This window comes from Stomoxys calcitrans, chromosome 5 (genome assembly GCF_963082655.1).
Source record: "Stomoxys calcitrans chromosome 5, idStoCalc2.1, whole genome shotgun sequence".
Taxonomy (NCBI): Eukaryota; Metazoa; Arthropoda; class Insecta; order Diptera; family Muscidae; genus Stomoxys; species Stomoxys calcitrans.
The window spans coordinates 51,742,069-51,759,116 of NC_081556.1; the positions used below are offsets into that span (position 1 = coordinate 51,742,069).

General features: G+C 40.0%; 1 protein-coding gene across 1 annotated transcript in view; it reads left to right on the forward strand.

The window, feature by feature from the left end:
- Window positions 1-12,463: 12,463 nt before the first annotated feature.
- LOC106087559 (protein CBFA2T2) overlaps window positions 12,464-17,048 on the forward strand; it is a 93,520-nt gene continuing 88,935 nt past the window's right edge. The window contains exon 1 of the mRNA XM_013252642.2: window positions 12,464-13,545. Coding sequence (XP_013108096.1) covers window positions 12,577-13,545 — 969 coding nt within the window. The 5' untranslated portion in view covers window positions 12,464-12,576. The remainder of the gene's footprint in view (window positions 13,546-17,048) is intronic.

The window sequence follows — 17,048 nt, forward strand, 5'->3', positions numbered from 1 at the left end:
CATATAACGTTCTACCCAATAGGAGATTCCAAAATACTTCTCCAATAAAATTCACTGTAACACCTGTGTATGGCACCCAAAGCGGCAAACTGTTCAAAAATTTTCGCACACCCAAGCTAACACACATTATCATGCATATGCTCAAAATGCAACCTAACCCAAGCACATTGGCGTGTACATACATATGGGTGTATGTAGTATATGTGACCCCCTTTGTTGTATCCAAAGAGCCATCAACAACAGCCGTTACACCAGGTCTAGTGGGGAGCATCGTTCTGCAGCAACATTTAGCTTTCTTAGTTTTTCAAGTCTAATGATGGTCCATGGAGAATGTTTCCTTGCCTCCTCTCTCATTAAGGCTAGGCTATGGAATTTCACCCAGTCTGGCACAGTCTATGGAGCCTGTGATGCGGCGAATATGAAATGCCTTGGCAGCGGGAGTGGCAGCGCCAATAGCAGCAGCTTGCTATGCAATGTAATTTGTAATTTTGTCACTTTTATGGCCCCAAGCAAGCAGAAAGGTAAATGTCAAACAGAGATGCCAGATTGCTAGCTGTGGGGAGCGAGAGGTGGGCCATAACCATTTGGAGTTTGTTTTGCCAGTTTGCATTAAATGTGATTTACACAAAATCACACCACCACACAAAAAGGAGCATTAAACGGGTGATGGCTTTTGTCGCATGCTAGACACAAGTGTCCTCTGGCAGAAACGTGTCCAGAAATTTACGCGCGCATTTGCCTACTAACCACCATTATGGCATTGTACAAATCTCTGGCTCGAATCGAAGCGAGTTGCATGTGCAACCTACGCCCCAAAAGAATGGTATGCAGGCAACGTCATCATCATCATCATCATTAGGATATTGGCTATTGCCACCGTTATCATCTGTGTGCTTTCGATTTGGTACCTCGCTTGCATTTCCCCATTTAAAAGCAATCGGTGGGCGTTTTGTGTAATTTTATCATTGCAAAAAGTTTGTATCCACCCGAAGCAACGCGTTGCAGATGTTTTATTTTATTTTTTTTTTTTTTGATTTTTTGAAATTGCATTGTTGTTCGAAGATACTTTAGTATTGAAAAGCTACCATTATTTGTGCCACCTACCTTTTTTACTTTTCATTCAAGCTTTGCCATCGGCCCATTAGACATACTACAGTGCTGGTATCATAACTTATGACCTGAGTTTCAATCTAATCAAAATTTTATTCCTTGTGTTTGACTAATTGTTTGAACAAATTAGGAGGAATTTTTATTGCTAAGTTATACAGGTTCCGCCAGAGAAACTTAATTATTTGAAAGGTCAATAATATCAAAAGTAATGCAGTTATTGTTTTAATTCTTTTTATACCCTCCACCATAGGATGGGGGTATACTAATTTCGTCATTCCGTTTGTTACACATTGAAATAAAAGTCTAAGACCCCATATAGTATATATATTCTTGGTCGTCATGACATTTTAAGTCGATGTAGCCATGTCCGTCCGGCTGTCTGTCGAAAGCACGCTAACTTTCGAAGGAGTAAAGCTAGGCGCTTGAATTTTGAACAAATACTTTTTATTAGTGTAGGTCAGTTGAGATTGTAAATGACCCAAATTGGTCCATGTTTTGATATAACTGCCATATAAACCGATTTTGGGTCTTGCCTTCTAGAGAGCCCAATTCTTATCCGATTTGGCTGAAATTTTGCACAAATATTTTTGGTATGACTTCCAACAACTGTGCTTAGTATGGTCTAAATTAGTCCATAACCTGATATAGCCGCCATATAAACTGATCTCCCGATTAGATTTCTTGAACATCTAGAGAGCACATTCTTTATCCAATTTGGCTGAAATTTTCCATATGTCGTTTATGACTTCCAACAATTGTTTCAGGTATGGTTCTGCGCCTCTGGAGGACGCAATTATTACTCGACGTGCCTGACATTTTGGGGGTGGTGTTTTTCTCTGACAGCCGTGATAAGTAAGGTCCTTCTTCTTCTTTAATTGGCTACGACAGAACATTCGTTCGTTCCGAACGTAGAAAAGCGTCCCAAGCGCCTCGATCTTCTGCGCTCCCTCTATAATCTCTGACACCAAGCTTCGAAGTGTCTCCCACAACTTGATCTTTCCATCGGGCTTTTGGTCTTCCCGGTTTGCGTGTAAAACCGGGTTTGCCTTAAAAAGACTTCTTTGCTGAAGCTTCTTCCGACAACATGACCTAGCCAGCACAGCCGTTGTATTTTGATGCGTGTAACTAAGCTATTGTCGTCGTACAGCTCACACAGCTCGTGGTTCATAAGTCGCCTATATTCTCCATTAACGGTAACTGGTCCATATACTTTACGAAGAATCTTTCTCTCAAATACTCCAAGCACTGTCACGTCTGCTTTCACAAGTACCCATGCCTCAGAACCATATAATAGCACTGGTAGTATCAGTGTCTTGTATAGTATAATCTTCGTCTGTCGAGAGATGGCCTTGTTTCTACACTGCTTCCTTAGTCCAAAGTAGAATCTGTTTACCAGTACTCGCTTCTCAAAACTGGTGTCATTCGTTTCGGCTACAGCGGTGCCGAAGCAGATAAAGTTACTGACTATCTCAAAGTTGTGGTTCCCAACTTTCTCCATTTTCGTTATATGCTCGGTTGTGCAAGGCTTTTTGGGAGTTGAAACGATCCATTTCGTCTTATCTCCATTTACTGCCACTCACATTTTCACCGACTCTCTTTCGAATCTTTTAAAGGCAGCAGTTATTACTTCGCGTGACCGACCTATGATGTCGATGTCGTCAGCATAGGCGAGTAGCATGTGTTATCTTATGAGTAGTGTGCCTCATATGATCTTCTCCAGCAAGATATTAGAGAGACCACAAGATAGGCTGTCTCCTTGTCTGAAAGCTCGTTTGGTATTAAATGGTTCGGAAAGATTGCTTCCTATCCTAGGAGTGCGTATCAGCAAGTGTCATCCTGCCGAGTTTTAGTTTTGCAGGGATACCAAACTCAGACATTTGAACGTAAAGGAGAATCAAAATCGGCTTTGTAGTCAACAAAGTGATGGTAGGTGTTGATTTGTCGTTCTCGGGTCTTTTCCAGGATTTGGCGCAGTGTGAATATCTGGTCCAAGGTGGATTTACCAGGTCTAAAGTCGCATTGATAGGGCCCAATTATCTCATTTCCTTTAGATTTTAATCTTTCACACAGTACGCTCGAGAGTATCTTGTTTTCGATGGGGAGGAGACTTACGGGACATAGTATGCTGAGGTTCCAATCATCGAGATTGCGTTCTTCTAGCCAGATTGCGCAGAGAAGCTGATGCATACCCTTATCAGCGTGTCGCCTCCGGTCTTAAATAGTTTAGCGGGTAACCCGTCAGCTCCTGCTGCGTTGTTGTTCTTTAGTCGGGTTACTGCTACTTGGACCTCATTCTGACTAGGAGGTAAACGTTCTATACCATCATCAGGGATTGGTTCTGCGGTATCCTCCTCGCCGCCAACAGCGGACACTAGCAGTTGGGTAAAATGTTCTTTCCATATCCTCAGCATTCTGTCTGTGTCAGTTACCAGATTTCCTTCTTTGTCTCTGCAGGAGGATGTGCCTGCACCAAAGCCATCGGTTTGGTGTTTACTTCTTTGGTAGAATTTCCGGACTTCATTCTGACTCCAGTACATCTCAATTCGCTCGCACTCACGTCTTTCCATTTCTTTTTTCTTTCTGCGGAATAGACGAAAGATACCTCTCCTTCATCTGCTACTGTTTGCAGGGTTGCTCTATATGCCGCATACTTGGCTTCAGTAGCATCTCGACACTCTTCGTCGTACCATGGGTTTCTTGGAGGAGGCTTCCGGTACCCAAGTAAGGATTTTGTGGAATTTCCATGGAGTGGGCAATAGTTTGCCATTGCTCCATTATGTCATCGGGACAAGGAGTGTTTTCATCAAGCAGTTGGGTCAGTCGAGTGGAGTATGCCGCTGCCATATGCTGTATTTTGCCGCTTTTCAATGTCCAGCTTCTATGGTGTCAGATATTACTTTCCTCGCCATGTTCAAACGGGTGCGTCCCTTTCCTGCAACAAGGTAAAGATCCGAATCTATATTCGCTCCACGGATTGGTCGTACATCTAACACGCTAGATGAATGCCTTCCATCTATCACAACGTGATCAATTTGCTTCCTCGTGTTTTGATCGGGTGACAGCCATGTGAGCTTTGTGAGATAAGTAAGGTCCAATTTACTTGACGCAACTCATATATTTTTGAAAAAGTCTTTCAATGAACTTGACAATTGCGATCAATGGTAGATGGTATATAAGTTTCAATTGTCATAACTTTTGATTCTTAATTATTTTTTAAAAAGTCGCTTAATTATTGTAAAAACAAATCACAAATTGACCGCAGGTGTACCCCAGGGCTCTGTTCTTTCTCCTTCTCTTTTTCTTATTTTCATCAACGATCTGTTGTGTCAGACATTGAATCCGATCTGCTCATTTGTACTCATTCGACCATAGGCCGATTCTTCGAGAGATTGAGGACAAGAGGCGGGTTATGTAGGATACACTCTGCCAGGATTTGCTGTCCATTTCTGAGTGGGGTCGATTGAATCGAGTAGATTTTAATGCACGAAAGACTCAATGCTGCTTGTTGTCACATAAACGATTAGCTGACCCATTACGATCATCTTTGTCTATCAACGGTGTAGATGTTGAGCAATCAGAAGCTCTTGATGTTCTGGACATGAAAATACAAATGATGTTCGTTGGGCCAAACATGTATTTAAAGTGTCGAAAGAAGCATTCAAGCGTTTAGGCTTCCTTAAACGGTGTAGAAATTACTTCACTCCGTCTGATCTTCTTAACATCTACACCACTTTCATAAGAGCGAAAATGGAGTACAACTCACATGTATGGGCTGAAGCTTCAAAATCATCCCTGGAGCTACTGACCGTATACAGAGGAGAGCGATGGCGTTAATTGGGGACAGTGGAGTATCCAACTTTATTGCCTCCTTTCATCATCGTCGCATTGTGGGTTTGTTGGCGCTGTTCTATTGGTAAATTCATGTTGTGTGTTCGTGAGATATTCGTCTTCTAATTCCTGATATAAGGATGTATGTCAGGGATACTAGAAATTCCAGGAACTCACACCCGTTTGTAATTCATTGGCCAGCGGACATCACAATGCATTATAGAGAGAATTCTTATTTCGCCCGAACCGTTCGTATGTGGAATCGACTTATGGCTAATGTTTTTTCCCACCCACTTTGACATCCAAAGATTTAAGACAAATGTCAATAAGCACTACATCCTTTTCCCCACCTCCAATTCCTAATTTCCTCTCGCCAACACAATGCACTGCATTCATAGGGGACATCCCCTGCGTTTTGGATGATAATACTCATCCTTTTCGAACTGTCCAAGGACCTACCCTACGGTGTTAGAATGGTGGCAATTCGTCATGTCGACAAACCCTTATAAAAGTGATAGGTTTTTTAACTGGGATTGGTCCCAATCACCAGAGGACCTATTCCATGACAGGTTTGGGGTCTGTCCCATTTCCTATAGGACTGTTTCTATACTTATCCCCGATTGTTTATGGCAAGAAATTAGATGAACTCGGTTATAAACTTTTAGAAGAAAAGAAGAAGAATATATATAACAAACTACAGCATATGATCGCTAACTCTTTAACCTTTACTTTCCGTTACTATACCCCTGCCAGCTACTGTTGGATGGAACTTTGCATTATTTTCCACCGAAGTTGCATTCGTATATTAAAAAACACTTAAAATAACATCAGTTGTGCTGCACGTGTTTCTGAAGCTGAATAAAAACGTTTTGTTTTATTCGTCGTTTTTGTTTTTTTTATTTTTGGCACTTTTTGTTGCTTGATTTTGGTATTCCCATTTCATACGTGATGTGGTCACAGAATGTGTCTTACAGGGTCTTTCATACATACACACATACAAATATCATATAAAGGAAAAGGCAACAAAGTATAGTAGCAATGAAAACAAATGTTCAATTTCATGAAATTTGTGGACACTCCTACTGCAACATTTGTCAATATCAATTTGGGGACAATACAGCCTCCATCTCTTCTGGTCCCCTTTTCCGCATGCCTGCTGGCGTGTAATGCTTTTTCTGTGGCCTAACCACCACGGCCACATATGGCATGGAATGAAAATGAACACAGACGGTATGCAACATTTAATGTCGTTGAAATTGAATATCACCTTTGCATTGCAATAGGTATATCAACAAAATAAGTTATTTTTAATGGATTTGAGTCATAGACTTCAATTTAAAACCACCCATTCAGATCTTTGGTAATTTAAAGACAAAAGTTTATGAAATACCCTCTTTTCTACCAACGTTATCGTTAAGGAAATTTACAATTTTAAACATACAAAGAAGCCTTAAGTATAAAAAGGAGTTGATGAGAAGATGAGACGTTACCAAGCTAAGAAACAATAGAACTTATAAAAGAAGGCACGGAAGAACTAATCGGGTAGATTGTCTCCGAGAAACAATAGTGCAGACGGTACGCGCTCTTTTCAGTCGACCAGACCGGACTAAAACATAGCGGAACTTTAATTGGTGCTTTACATACCGAAGGCATGCAGAGAAGACAGGATGGTTCTTATCCCAAAAGTGGGCAAAATAGACCACAGTACGACGAAGGACTATAGGCCCATCAATCTGTCAACGTTTTTACTGAAAATAGTGGAAAAACTGATCAACCTGAAGGTAAGCTGAGGAACGAATATCGAATAACTTCAGCGACTGACGAATCGCTTACCTAAAGACAAATCGAAACTTCTCTATAAAGGAGCTTAAACTGTACTTCAAATACAATCAATTCCTAATTCTATTTAGGTATGTCCGTCTGTCTGTCCATGAATTCTTGTGATCAAGGAAAATTTAACACGAATGTTCTATTTGACGTACCAATACCTGTACAAATCTTTCATTCTATATGGCCTTTTAATGTTATGGATGCTACAATTTTGGTTCGATCTTTATATAACTTAGCGTAAAGTATTTCATTTAAAGTTCTAGACGTATGCTAAATTTCATTAAACTTGTTCCAGATTAATACATAGCTCCCGTGTATATATTTCATCCGATATAAGGCTGTAGTAGCCACAATTTAGGTCATATCGTAAGAAATCTTTCAATGGGGATGCAAAATTAACGTCTGACTAGATTTCAACATAGGTTCCATATATTAAAAGTAGTATATAGGGTCGGTGGTGTAGGGTATTATATAGTCGGATAACAGGCCTTCGGCCATGCTGAATAGGTCAAAATGTAAAATAAAGTCAACATTTTTATACCCTCCACCATACGATGGGAGTATACTAATAAAGGGTGATTTTTTTGAGGTTAGGATTTTCATGCATTAGTATTTGACAGATCACGTGGGATTTCAGACATGGTGTCAAAGAGAAAGATGCTCAGTATGCTTTGACATTTCATCATGAATAGACTTACTAACGAGCAACGCTTGCAAATCATTGAATTTTATTACCAAAATCAGTGTTCGGTTCGAAATGTGTTCAAATTTTGACAAATTTTGTTCAGCGATGAGGCTCATTTCTGGTTGAATGGCTACGTAAATAAGCAAAATTGCCGCATTTGGAGTGAAGAGCAACCAGAAGCCGTTCAAGAACTGCCCATGCATCCCGAAAAATGCACTGTTTGGTGTGGTTTGTACGCTGGTGGAATCATTGGACCGTATTTTTTCAAAGATGCTGTTGGACGCAACGTTACGGTGAATGAACACATTTCGAACCGAACACTGATTTTGGTAATAAAATTCAATGATTTGCAAGCGTTGCTCGTTAGTAAGTCTATTCATGATGAAATGTCAAAGCATACTGAGCATCTTTCTCTTTGACACCATGTCTGAAATCCCACGTGATCTGTCAAATACTAATGCATGAAAATCCTAACCTCAAAAAAATCACCCTTTATCTTCATTCTGTTTGTAACTACTCGAAATATTCGTCTGAGACCCCATTAAGTATATATATTCTTGATCGTCGTGACATTTAATGTCGATCTAGCCATGTCCGTCCGTCCGTCTGTCTGTCGAAAGCACGCTAACTTTCGAAGGAGTAAACTTAGCCGCTTGAAATTTTGTTCAAATACTTCTTATAAGTGTAGGTCGGTTGGGATTGTATGGGATAGGCCATACCGGTCCATGTTTTGATGCAATGCAATTCCAATCCGATTTGGCTGAAATTTAGTTTGACGTATTTTATTATGACATTTAACAGCTGTGCCAAATAAGGTTCAAATTGGTTCATAACCTGTTATAAACCGATCTGGGATCTTGACTTCTCTAGACGTCGCAATTATTATCCGATTTGCCTGAAATTTTGTACGACGAATCCTCCTCTATTGCCTGATACAGCTCCCATATAAATTGATCTCTCTATTTTACTACTTGAGCCCCAAAGGGCGCAATTCTTATCCGAATTGGCTGACATTTTACACAGGTCTCCAACATATAATTAAATTAAATTAAATTGTGGTTCGAACCGGACCATATCTTGATATCGCTATTATAGCAGAGCAAATCTTTTCTTATATCCTTTTTTTGCCTAAGAAGAGATGCCAGGAAAAGAACTCGACAAATGCGATCCATGGTGGAGGGTATATAAGATACAGCTTATATACCCTCCGAACTTAGCACGCTTTTACTTGTTTTTTATCACATTGCCTGGCCTTTCGCGGTCTAAAGACACCGGCACTTAGGTGGGGATACAATACAAGACATGAAACAACTTAGGGGCGTGGTAAGGAAAACAATTAGAAATTGTAGCACGGATCTCCTTAAATAGATTTTCTTTTCTGAGGTTACTTTTTAGTATTAAGAGCGCACAACAAGCCGATTACTGGCTTAGGTGTTTGGTATGGGCCAGATTAATATACTCAACCTCTTTTCAACCTAACCTATATTTCTACGTTTTAACGAGTCCTTGTCAAGTGCATGATGAGAGATATTAAAAATTCTGTCGGTCTTTAAACTTGTTTCTTTCATTCTAGAAGTAATAAATATTCTTATAGTACTCTCACTCGATATATGATAGGCATAAAACAGAAAATTTCCAATAATCTTTAATTACCCATGCATGTTTCAAATCCCTCCTAGCCAATAAAATTCTCAATATATGGAAATCCTTATAGTTATGGTTATAAAACCTTTTTTTTTTTGTATTTAACGCCAAACTTATGACATTGACACAATTGGGAATGTATCATTGTTGAAAGGTATTCTCATTCTGAAGAAAATAAATCCATATACCTGTTGTAACTCGGCTAAAAAGGCTCACAGGTAGCAAGGCAATCCTATAAGTCATATGACAAGCCACAGGTAATATATTTGTCACATGAATATTGCAGAAGAAAAATCCATACATATGTGTCTTTTGCGGTTAGTCTGTGTTAAGGGTTCCTTAGTTAAACATCATTTCATGGATACCAGCCTTTACGATTCCAATATTTTATAGATATAGGTAAGAATTTGACATATGCAAATGCAAATTTTGCCTATGAACATTCCACTAAGCAACAGGGGCAAACTTCTCACATATGACATATAAGGGTAATAAATTTTTACAATGCCCCATCATTTATGTCCACACTGCCCAGAAACGTTCACCGAAGCACGTTCATTTAAGAGACACATAGACAAACACTGAAATTGAACTTTAAATAATAAAAAGGAAACTTTTTCCCTGTATATAACCTATCATGCTATATGGTCTGGTGGACGGTGCTTCAAAATTCAACTTGCTGTTCAATACTCACCATGATCCAAATGATGGCTTGTTTATAGGGTTATGCAAAGGGAATTTCAGATATGCAAAATCTCGGAAATTCCCGCTTTTTAAAGACTGTGCAATTTTTAATTTTTCGCGGGATTACGGGACTGAACAATATGGCCGTTCTAATAGAGATATTAACATTTTATTTTAAGAAATGAATCGTTCCCCCTTCCGATACCGAAAAATTACATGGCCTATGTATCCTTCCAGACCAACCTACACAATATGCGAACATTTCGAGAAAATAGGTTCTGCCGTTTTTCAGTCTATACGGCACAAACAAATCGAGTCCCATATATCCGTGATTGGCTAATGTGACCATTTTGGGCGTTTTGTGGGTGTGGGGTTGCCCCCTATTCTTCCACATGAATTTGTATGCCAGATTCGTTATCTACTCCCGCATACTTTTCATTTGATACCAATAGTGTCCTTATGGGTCCACTTTTGATTTTGGGTGGTGTTTTTGTGGTAACAGTCGAGGGTTCGCTCCCTTTTGTTATCAATAAATTATAAAGCCTATTCCAACTTTCTGACCATATTCGTAATCTACTCCCGAATACCTTTAATTTAAATCCCATATTGTCACGATCGTCAAATAAACCTATTTTAAGGGGTTTTGGGGATGGGGCGGCCCCTCAGGTATTTGGACCCAACTTTTTTTTATAAAATTCGTACTCTACTCTTGAATACCTTTTATTTGAATCCCATATTGGCCCGATCGGTCCCCTTTTATTTTTACTTTTGGGTTAAAGGGGAGGGTCCGCTCCCTCCTGATATCAAAAAATTATATAGCCTATGTTTCCTTCCAGACCATCCTACACAATCTGTGAAAATTTCAAGGTAATCGGTTCAGCCGTTTTTTGAGTCTATACGGAGCAATCAAACAAACCGTCTGTCGAAAGCACGCTTACTTTCGAAGGATGAAGCTAGACGCTTGCACAAATATATCTTATTAACGTAGGTCGGTTGAGATTGCAAATGGACCAAATCGCCCCATGTTTTGATATAGCTGCCATATTAACCGATCTGGGGTTTTGACTTCTTGAGCATCTAGAGGGCTCAAATCATCCGATTTGGCTGAAATTTTGGATGAAGTATTTTGTTATGACTTCCGATCTTGGATCTTAACTTCTTGAGCCAGTAGAGGGTGCAATTTTCATCCGATTTAGCTGAAATTTTGCAAACAGTTATGCGTTATGACTTCCAACAACTGTGGCAAGTATGGTTCAAATCGACGCATAACCTTATATAGCTGCGATATAAACCTATCTTGGATCTTGACTTCTTGAGCCAATAGAGGGCGCAATTCTTATCCGATTTGGCTGAAATTTTGGATAAAGTTTTTTTGTTATGACTTCCAACAACTGTGCCAAGTATGGTTCAAACTGTGCTCAATATGGTTCAAATCGGTCGATAACCTGATTTGGCTGCCATATACACCGATCTTGGATCTTGACTTCTTGAGCCAGTAGGGGGTGCAATTCTCGTCCAATTTGGTTTGCATGAACTTGTTTGTGATAATTTCCAACAACTGTGCCAAGTATACAAATCGGTACATAACCTGATATAGCTCTCATAAAGACCGATCTGGGATCTTGACTTCTTAAGCCTCTAGAGGCCCCAATTCTTATCCGATTTGTCAGAAATTTTGTACAACGGCTTCTCTCATGACCTTCAACATACACGTTCAATATGGGATTAATCAATTTAAAGCCTGATATAGCTCCCATATGAACAAATCTCCCCATTATGCTTCTTGATCCCTTAAAAGGCTCAATTCTTATCCGAATGGACTGAATTATTACCCGATGGCTACTACTATCGGAATCATACTATTACTTGATATATCTCCAATTGTAAAACAATTCGTATCCTTTTTTTCCTTGTTTGCCTAAAAAGAGATATTGCGCAAAGAACTAGACAAATGCGTTTCATGGTGGAGGGTATATAAGATTCGGCCCGGCCGATCTTAGCACACTCTTACTTGTTTTCATATATCTTCCACTATGCCTGAAACCTTGACTCAAAGAAAGGTCCATAGTTTCAGTCGGCTATTTGCAGAACGATTAGGTTGTTTAAAATCAAACTGATATGTTTTTGTCTGTTGGACTTCCATACCGAACCACTGATCGTGGTTTATAGAAATGAAATTTATGGAATTTAGCCAAAAGCAAAATATTGAAGGTTTTTGCTACAAATTTCTCATGCCTAAAAATTTCCACATTTCAGTCTCACCAGAACCAATTATTGCAAAACGACCAGTCATGTTATGTATAGGGCGGTCACATATTGGGTTGTACTAATGCAAGAAAACACTTAATCCACCTGATAGCAATTAGAATAGGCGCCAGGTAAAAGTTGTCATATTAAATACACATATGTTAATTACCAAATGGGACTTTAACTGTTGGAATTCTCTTTCATACATTTAAATCCAACAATAGTCGCTTGTCTGCCTTGAACTTTTATTATGCTCGCTCTTCATGTGAGATAGTATCTGTGGAAAAACGGCTGAAAATTAAAAAAAAGATTTTAGGGTAGAGAAAAAATCCTTCTACCTGTCACCAATTAGTTTTCAGGATCAGGTATTGATTCATATTAATTTTAATTTATGACATGCACGAAAAACAAATTTGCCGCTAGAGTTTGCCAAGGAAAACATCCTACAATTTTGATCTGCCTTTGGTTAGTCTGTGTTGACCGTTCGTTGATTATACACCAAACCATTATTTTATCGCGCCTTTTGTATCCAAATTGCAAATTGCACAATGTCATCGTATAATTGTCCAAAATGTCACGCAAAGTTCTCTGGGGCCGGGGCGGCAATGATTCATCTAGAGAAGCATTGCCAATTTTGCAACAAGCTGCTCAAAAATACATGGGATGCAAAAGATCATAAACAACACTTCCATCCGGAATTGTATGAAGCTGAAATTAAAATGAAAACTGCTAAAAAGATGACAGCTACACAATCAGCCAAACGTAAGCCTCATAGAGCTACAAATAATTTGGCCAAACAATTAAAATCCTATACGGCAACCACAAGTAACTACCCTTCAAGACGAGTGTCATCGGCTGCCAACCCCAGAGACCAACAGGACGTTGAATCATCAATCAGTCATAGTGAAATACGTTCATTAGAGAGTTTTGTTGGAAATTTTAGAAATCTTCGTTCATGGCCAGCACCTGAAAACAATTTTATGGAAATTCAAGTACGGCAAAGAGAACTTATCGATAGAAGTGTGGAAAATATCAGGCCAATAGCGCTACAAAACAATTTCCTTATGGAGGGCAATGGACAAGATAACCCCCTGAACGTTCCACAGGGGCTGCATAGCTCCATGTCATGGGTATCGGTTTCAAGCGAAGAGAGTTCATCCACATATTCCCACGAGCCGGTTCGGCAAGAAGTTATACCACAAAACCATTTTCTTCAGGAATCCAATGAAGTTCTGAACCCCACAGAGTCTCAAACTGCAGCGAGAGGCTTAACTGCGTTAGCTTCTCAACCAGGCACTTTAATGGCACATGCATCTATTTCCAATAGAGAGGAGATTTCATCAACAACTTGTCTTGAAAACGGAACCCAGAAGAAATCCATTTCAAATGAAACAGATCAGAAGCTGCCTGAGCACGTTGTGGAAATTCCAACAAAATCTATCGACGGCATCCAATTGCCAGCTTCTTCAGCAGATACCTTTACGGATAATTGGGATGTTTGGCCAATAATGGAAGAGGTAAGGAGTAAATTTTTCGTTATTTGCTACCAAGGTATTGGTAGGGGTCTAAATTGTTTATCAAAACGGTGGTCATTTGGATGTTAATAGAATATGTTTTTATAACCCACCATCGAAAGATGGGGGTATATTCATTTTGTCATTCCGTTTGCAACACATCGAAATATCCATTTCCGACCCTATAAAGTACATATATTCTTTATCACCGTAAAAATCTAAGACGATCTAGCCATGTCCGTCCGCCTGTCTGTTGAAATCACGCTACAGTCTTTAAAAATAGAGATTTTGAGCTGAAATTTTGCACAGATTCTTTTTTTTGTCCATAAGCAGGTGAAGTTCGAAGATGGGCTATATCGACAATATCTTTATATAGCCCCCATATAGACCGATCCGCCGATTTAGGGTCTTAGGCCCATAAAAGCCACAATTATTATCCAATTTTGCTGAAATTTTGAACAGAGAGCTGTTTAGGCCCTTCGACATCCTTCGTCAATTTGGCTCAGATCGGTCCATATTTGGATATAGCTGCCATATTGACCGATCCGCCGATTTAGGGTCTTAGGCCCATAAAAGCCACAATTATTATCCAATTTTGCTGAAATTTTGAACAGTGAATTGTGTTAGGCCCATCGACATCCCAGATCGGTTCAGATTCGGATATAACTGTCATATAGACCGATCCTCCGATTTATGGTGTTAGGCCCATAAACGCCACATTTATTATCCGATTTTGCTGAAATTTGGGATTTGGGAGTTGTGTTAGACCCTTCGACATTTTTCTTCAATTTGGCCCAGATCGGTCCAGATTTGGACCTGATTTAAGGTTTTGGGCCCATAAAAGGCGCATTTATTATCCGATGTCGCTGAAATTTGAGATAGTGAGTTCAGTTAGGCTCTTCGATGTTCTTCTTCAATTTTGCCCAGATCGGTCCAGATTTGAATATAGCTGCCATATAGACCGATTTCTCGATTTAAGGTTTTGGGCCCATTAAAGAGGCATTTATTGTCCGATTTCGCCGAAATTTGGGACAGTGCTTTGTGTTAGGCTCTTCGACATTTTTATGCAACTTGGCCCAAATCGGTCCAGATTTGGATATAGCTACCATGTAGACCGATATCTCGATTTAAAGTCTTGGCCCCATAAAAAGCGCATTTATAATCCGATTTCACTGAAATTTGACACAGTGACTTATGTTAGGCTTTTCGACATCCGTGTCGTATATGGTTCAGATCGGTTTATTTTTAGATATAGCTACTGTACTTATTAGTATTTGGTCCAAATCGGAACATATTTTGATATAACTGATGTGGGGCATAGGGTATGAAATTTTCATCTAATTTTGATGAAAGGTGGTTTACATATATAACCGAGGTGGTGGGTATCCAAAGTTCGGCCCGGTCGAACTTAACGCCTTTTTACTTGTTTTTTTCTATGACACAACGTTTATCCCATTATCCGAACTCAGAATAGCCTCCAAGCGCCTTGATCTTCTGCGCTCCCTCTATAATCCACTACACCAAGTTTCGAGGTGTATCCCACCACATGATCTTTCCATCTGGCTTTTGGTCGTCCCGGTTTGTGTGTACCACCGTGTTTTCTTTTTAAAGACTTCTTTGCTGGAACTTCTTTATACTTTCTGACAACATGACCTAGCCAACGCAGCCGTTGTATTTTGATACATGTAACTATGCTATCGTCGTCATACAGCTCGTGGTTCATACGACGCCTATATTCTCCATTAACGCAAACTGGTCCATATATTTTACGAAGAATCTTTCTCTCATACACTTCAAGTACTGCCTCGTCTGCTTTCACAAGTACCCATGCCTCAGAACCATATAAAAACACGGGTAGCATCAGTGTCTTGTATAGCGTAATCTTCGTCTGTCGAAAGGTGGCCTTGTTTCTAAACTGCTAACTTAGTCCCAAGTAGCATCTATTTATTTGCCAGTATTATTTTTTTGCTTTATTTTAAAACTGGTGTCATTGGTTTTCATTGACTTTCTTTCAATTCTTTCAAAGGGTGCAGTAACTACTTCCGGTGACAGACCAATGATGTCGATGTCATCGGCATAGTAGAGTAGCATGTGTTCTCTTGTGATAAGTGTGCCACATCTATTTACATCTCCATCTCGTATAATCTTCTCCACCAAGATATTAAAGAAATCACGTGATAGGCTCTCGCCTTGCCTGAAACTTCGTTTGGTATTGAATGGTCCAGAGAGATTCTTTTTTGCCAATTCTAACTGAGGAATGTGTACCAACAAGTGCCATCCCGCAAAGTCTTATTAATTTTGCAGGGATACCAAACTCAGACATGGCTTGAAATACCTTTGAACGTAAAGGAGAATCGAAAGCGGCTTTGTAGTCAACAAAGAGATGGTAGGTGTTGATTTGTCCTTCTCGGGCCATTTCCAGGATTTGGCACAGAGTGATTATCTGGTCTAGGGAGGATTTGCCAGGTCTAAAGCCGCATTGATAGGGCCCAATATCTCATTGACTTTAGGTTTTAATCTTTCTTACAGTACGCTCGAGAGTATCTTGTATGCGATGGAGAGGAGATTTATTCCTCTGTATTTGGCACATTCCGTCTTGTCTCCTTTCTTGTGTACGGGACATAGTATGCTGAGGTTCCAATCATCGGGTATGCGTTCTTCTAGCTAGATTGTGCAGACAAGCTGATTCATACGCCTTAATAGCGTGTCGCCTCTGGTACTAAACAATTCAGCGGGAAACCCGTCGTCCCCTGCAGCCTTGTTGTTCTTCAGTCGGGTCACAGCTACTTGGACCTTATTCCGACTAGGAGGTAAATATTCTATACCATACTCAAGGATTGGTTCTGCGATATCCTCTCGGCGGCTATCGTCGGACACTAGCAGCTTGGTAAAATATTCTTTGCATATTCTCAGCACACTATCTGTATCACTTACCAGATTTCCTTCTTTGCCTCTGCAGGAGGATGTGCCTGTACCAAAGCCATCGGTTTGATGTTTGATTCTTTGGTAGAATTTCCGGATTTCATTCTGACTCCGGTACATCTCAATTCGCTCGCTCTCACCTCTTATCATTTCCTTCTTCTTTCTCTCTCCTTTTTTCCCGATACCTCTCCTTTATATGGCACGTTGCTACTGATTGCAAAGCTGCTCTGTATGTCGCATTTTTGGCTTCAGTAGCATCTCGACACACTTGATCGTACCATAGGTTTCTTGGGTGAGGCTCCCGGTACCAAGTACGGATTTTGCGGCATTTTTCAAGGAGGGGTCAATGGTTTGCCACTCCGCCGTTGTATCATCGGGACAAGAAGTGCTTTCATCAAGGAGTTGGGTCAGTCGAGTGGAGTATGCCGTTGCCATCTGTTGTATTTGCAGCTTTTCATTGTCCAGCTTCCTTGCAATGTCAAATCATAATATCTCGCCATGCTCGGACAGGTGCGAACATGTGCTGCAACAAGGCAATGATGCAAATCTTCTTTCGCTCCTCGGATCGATCGCTGGATGAATGC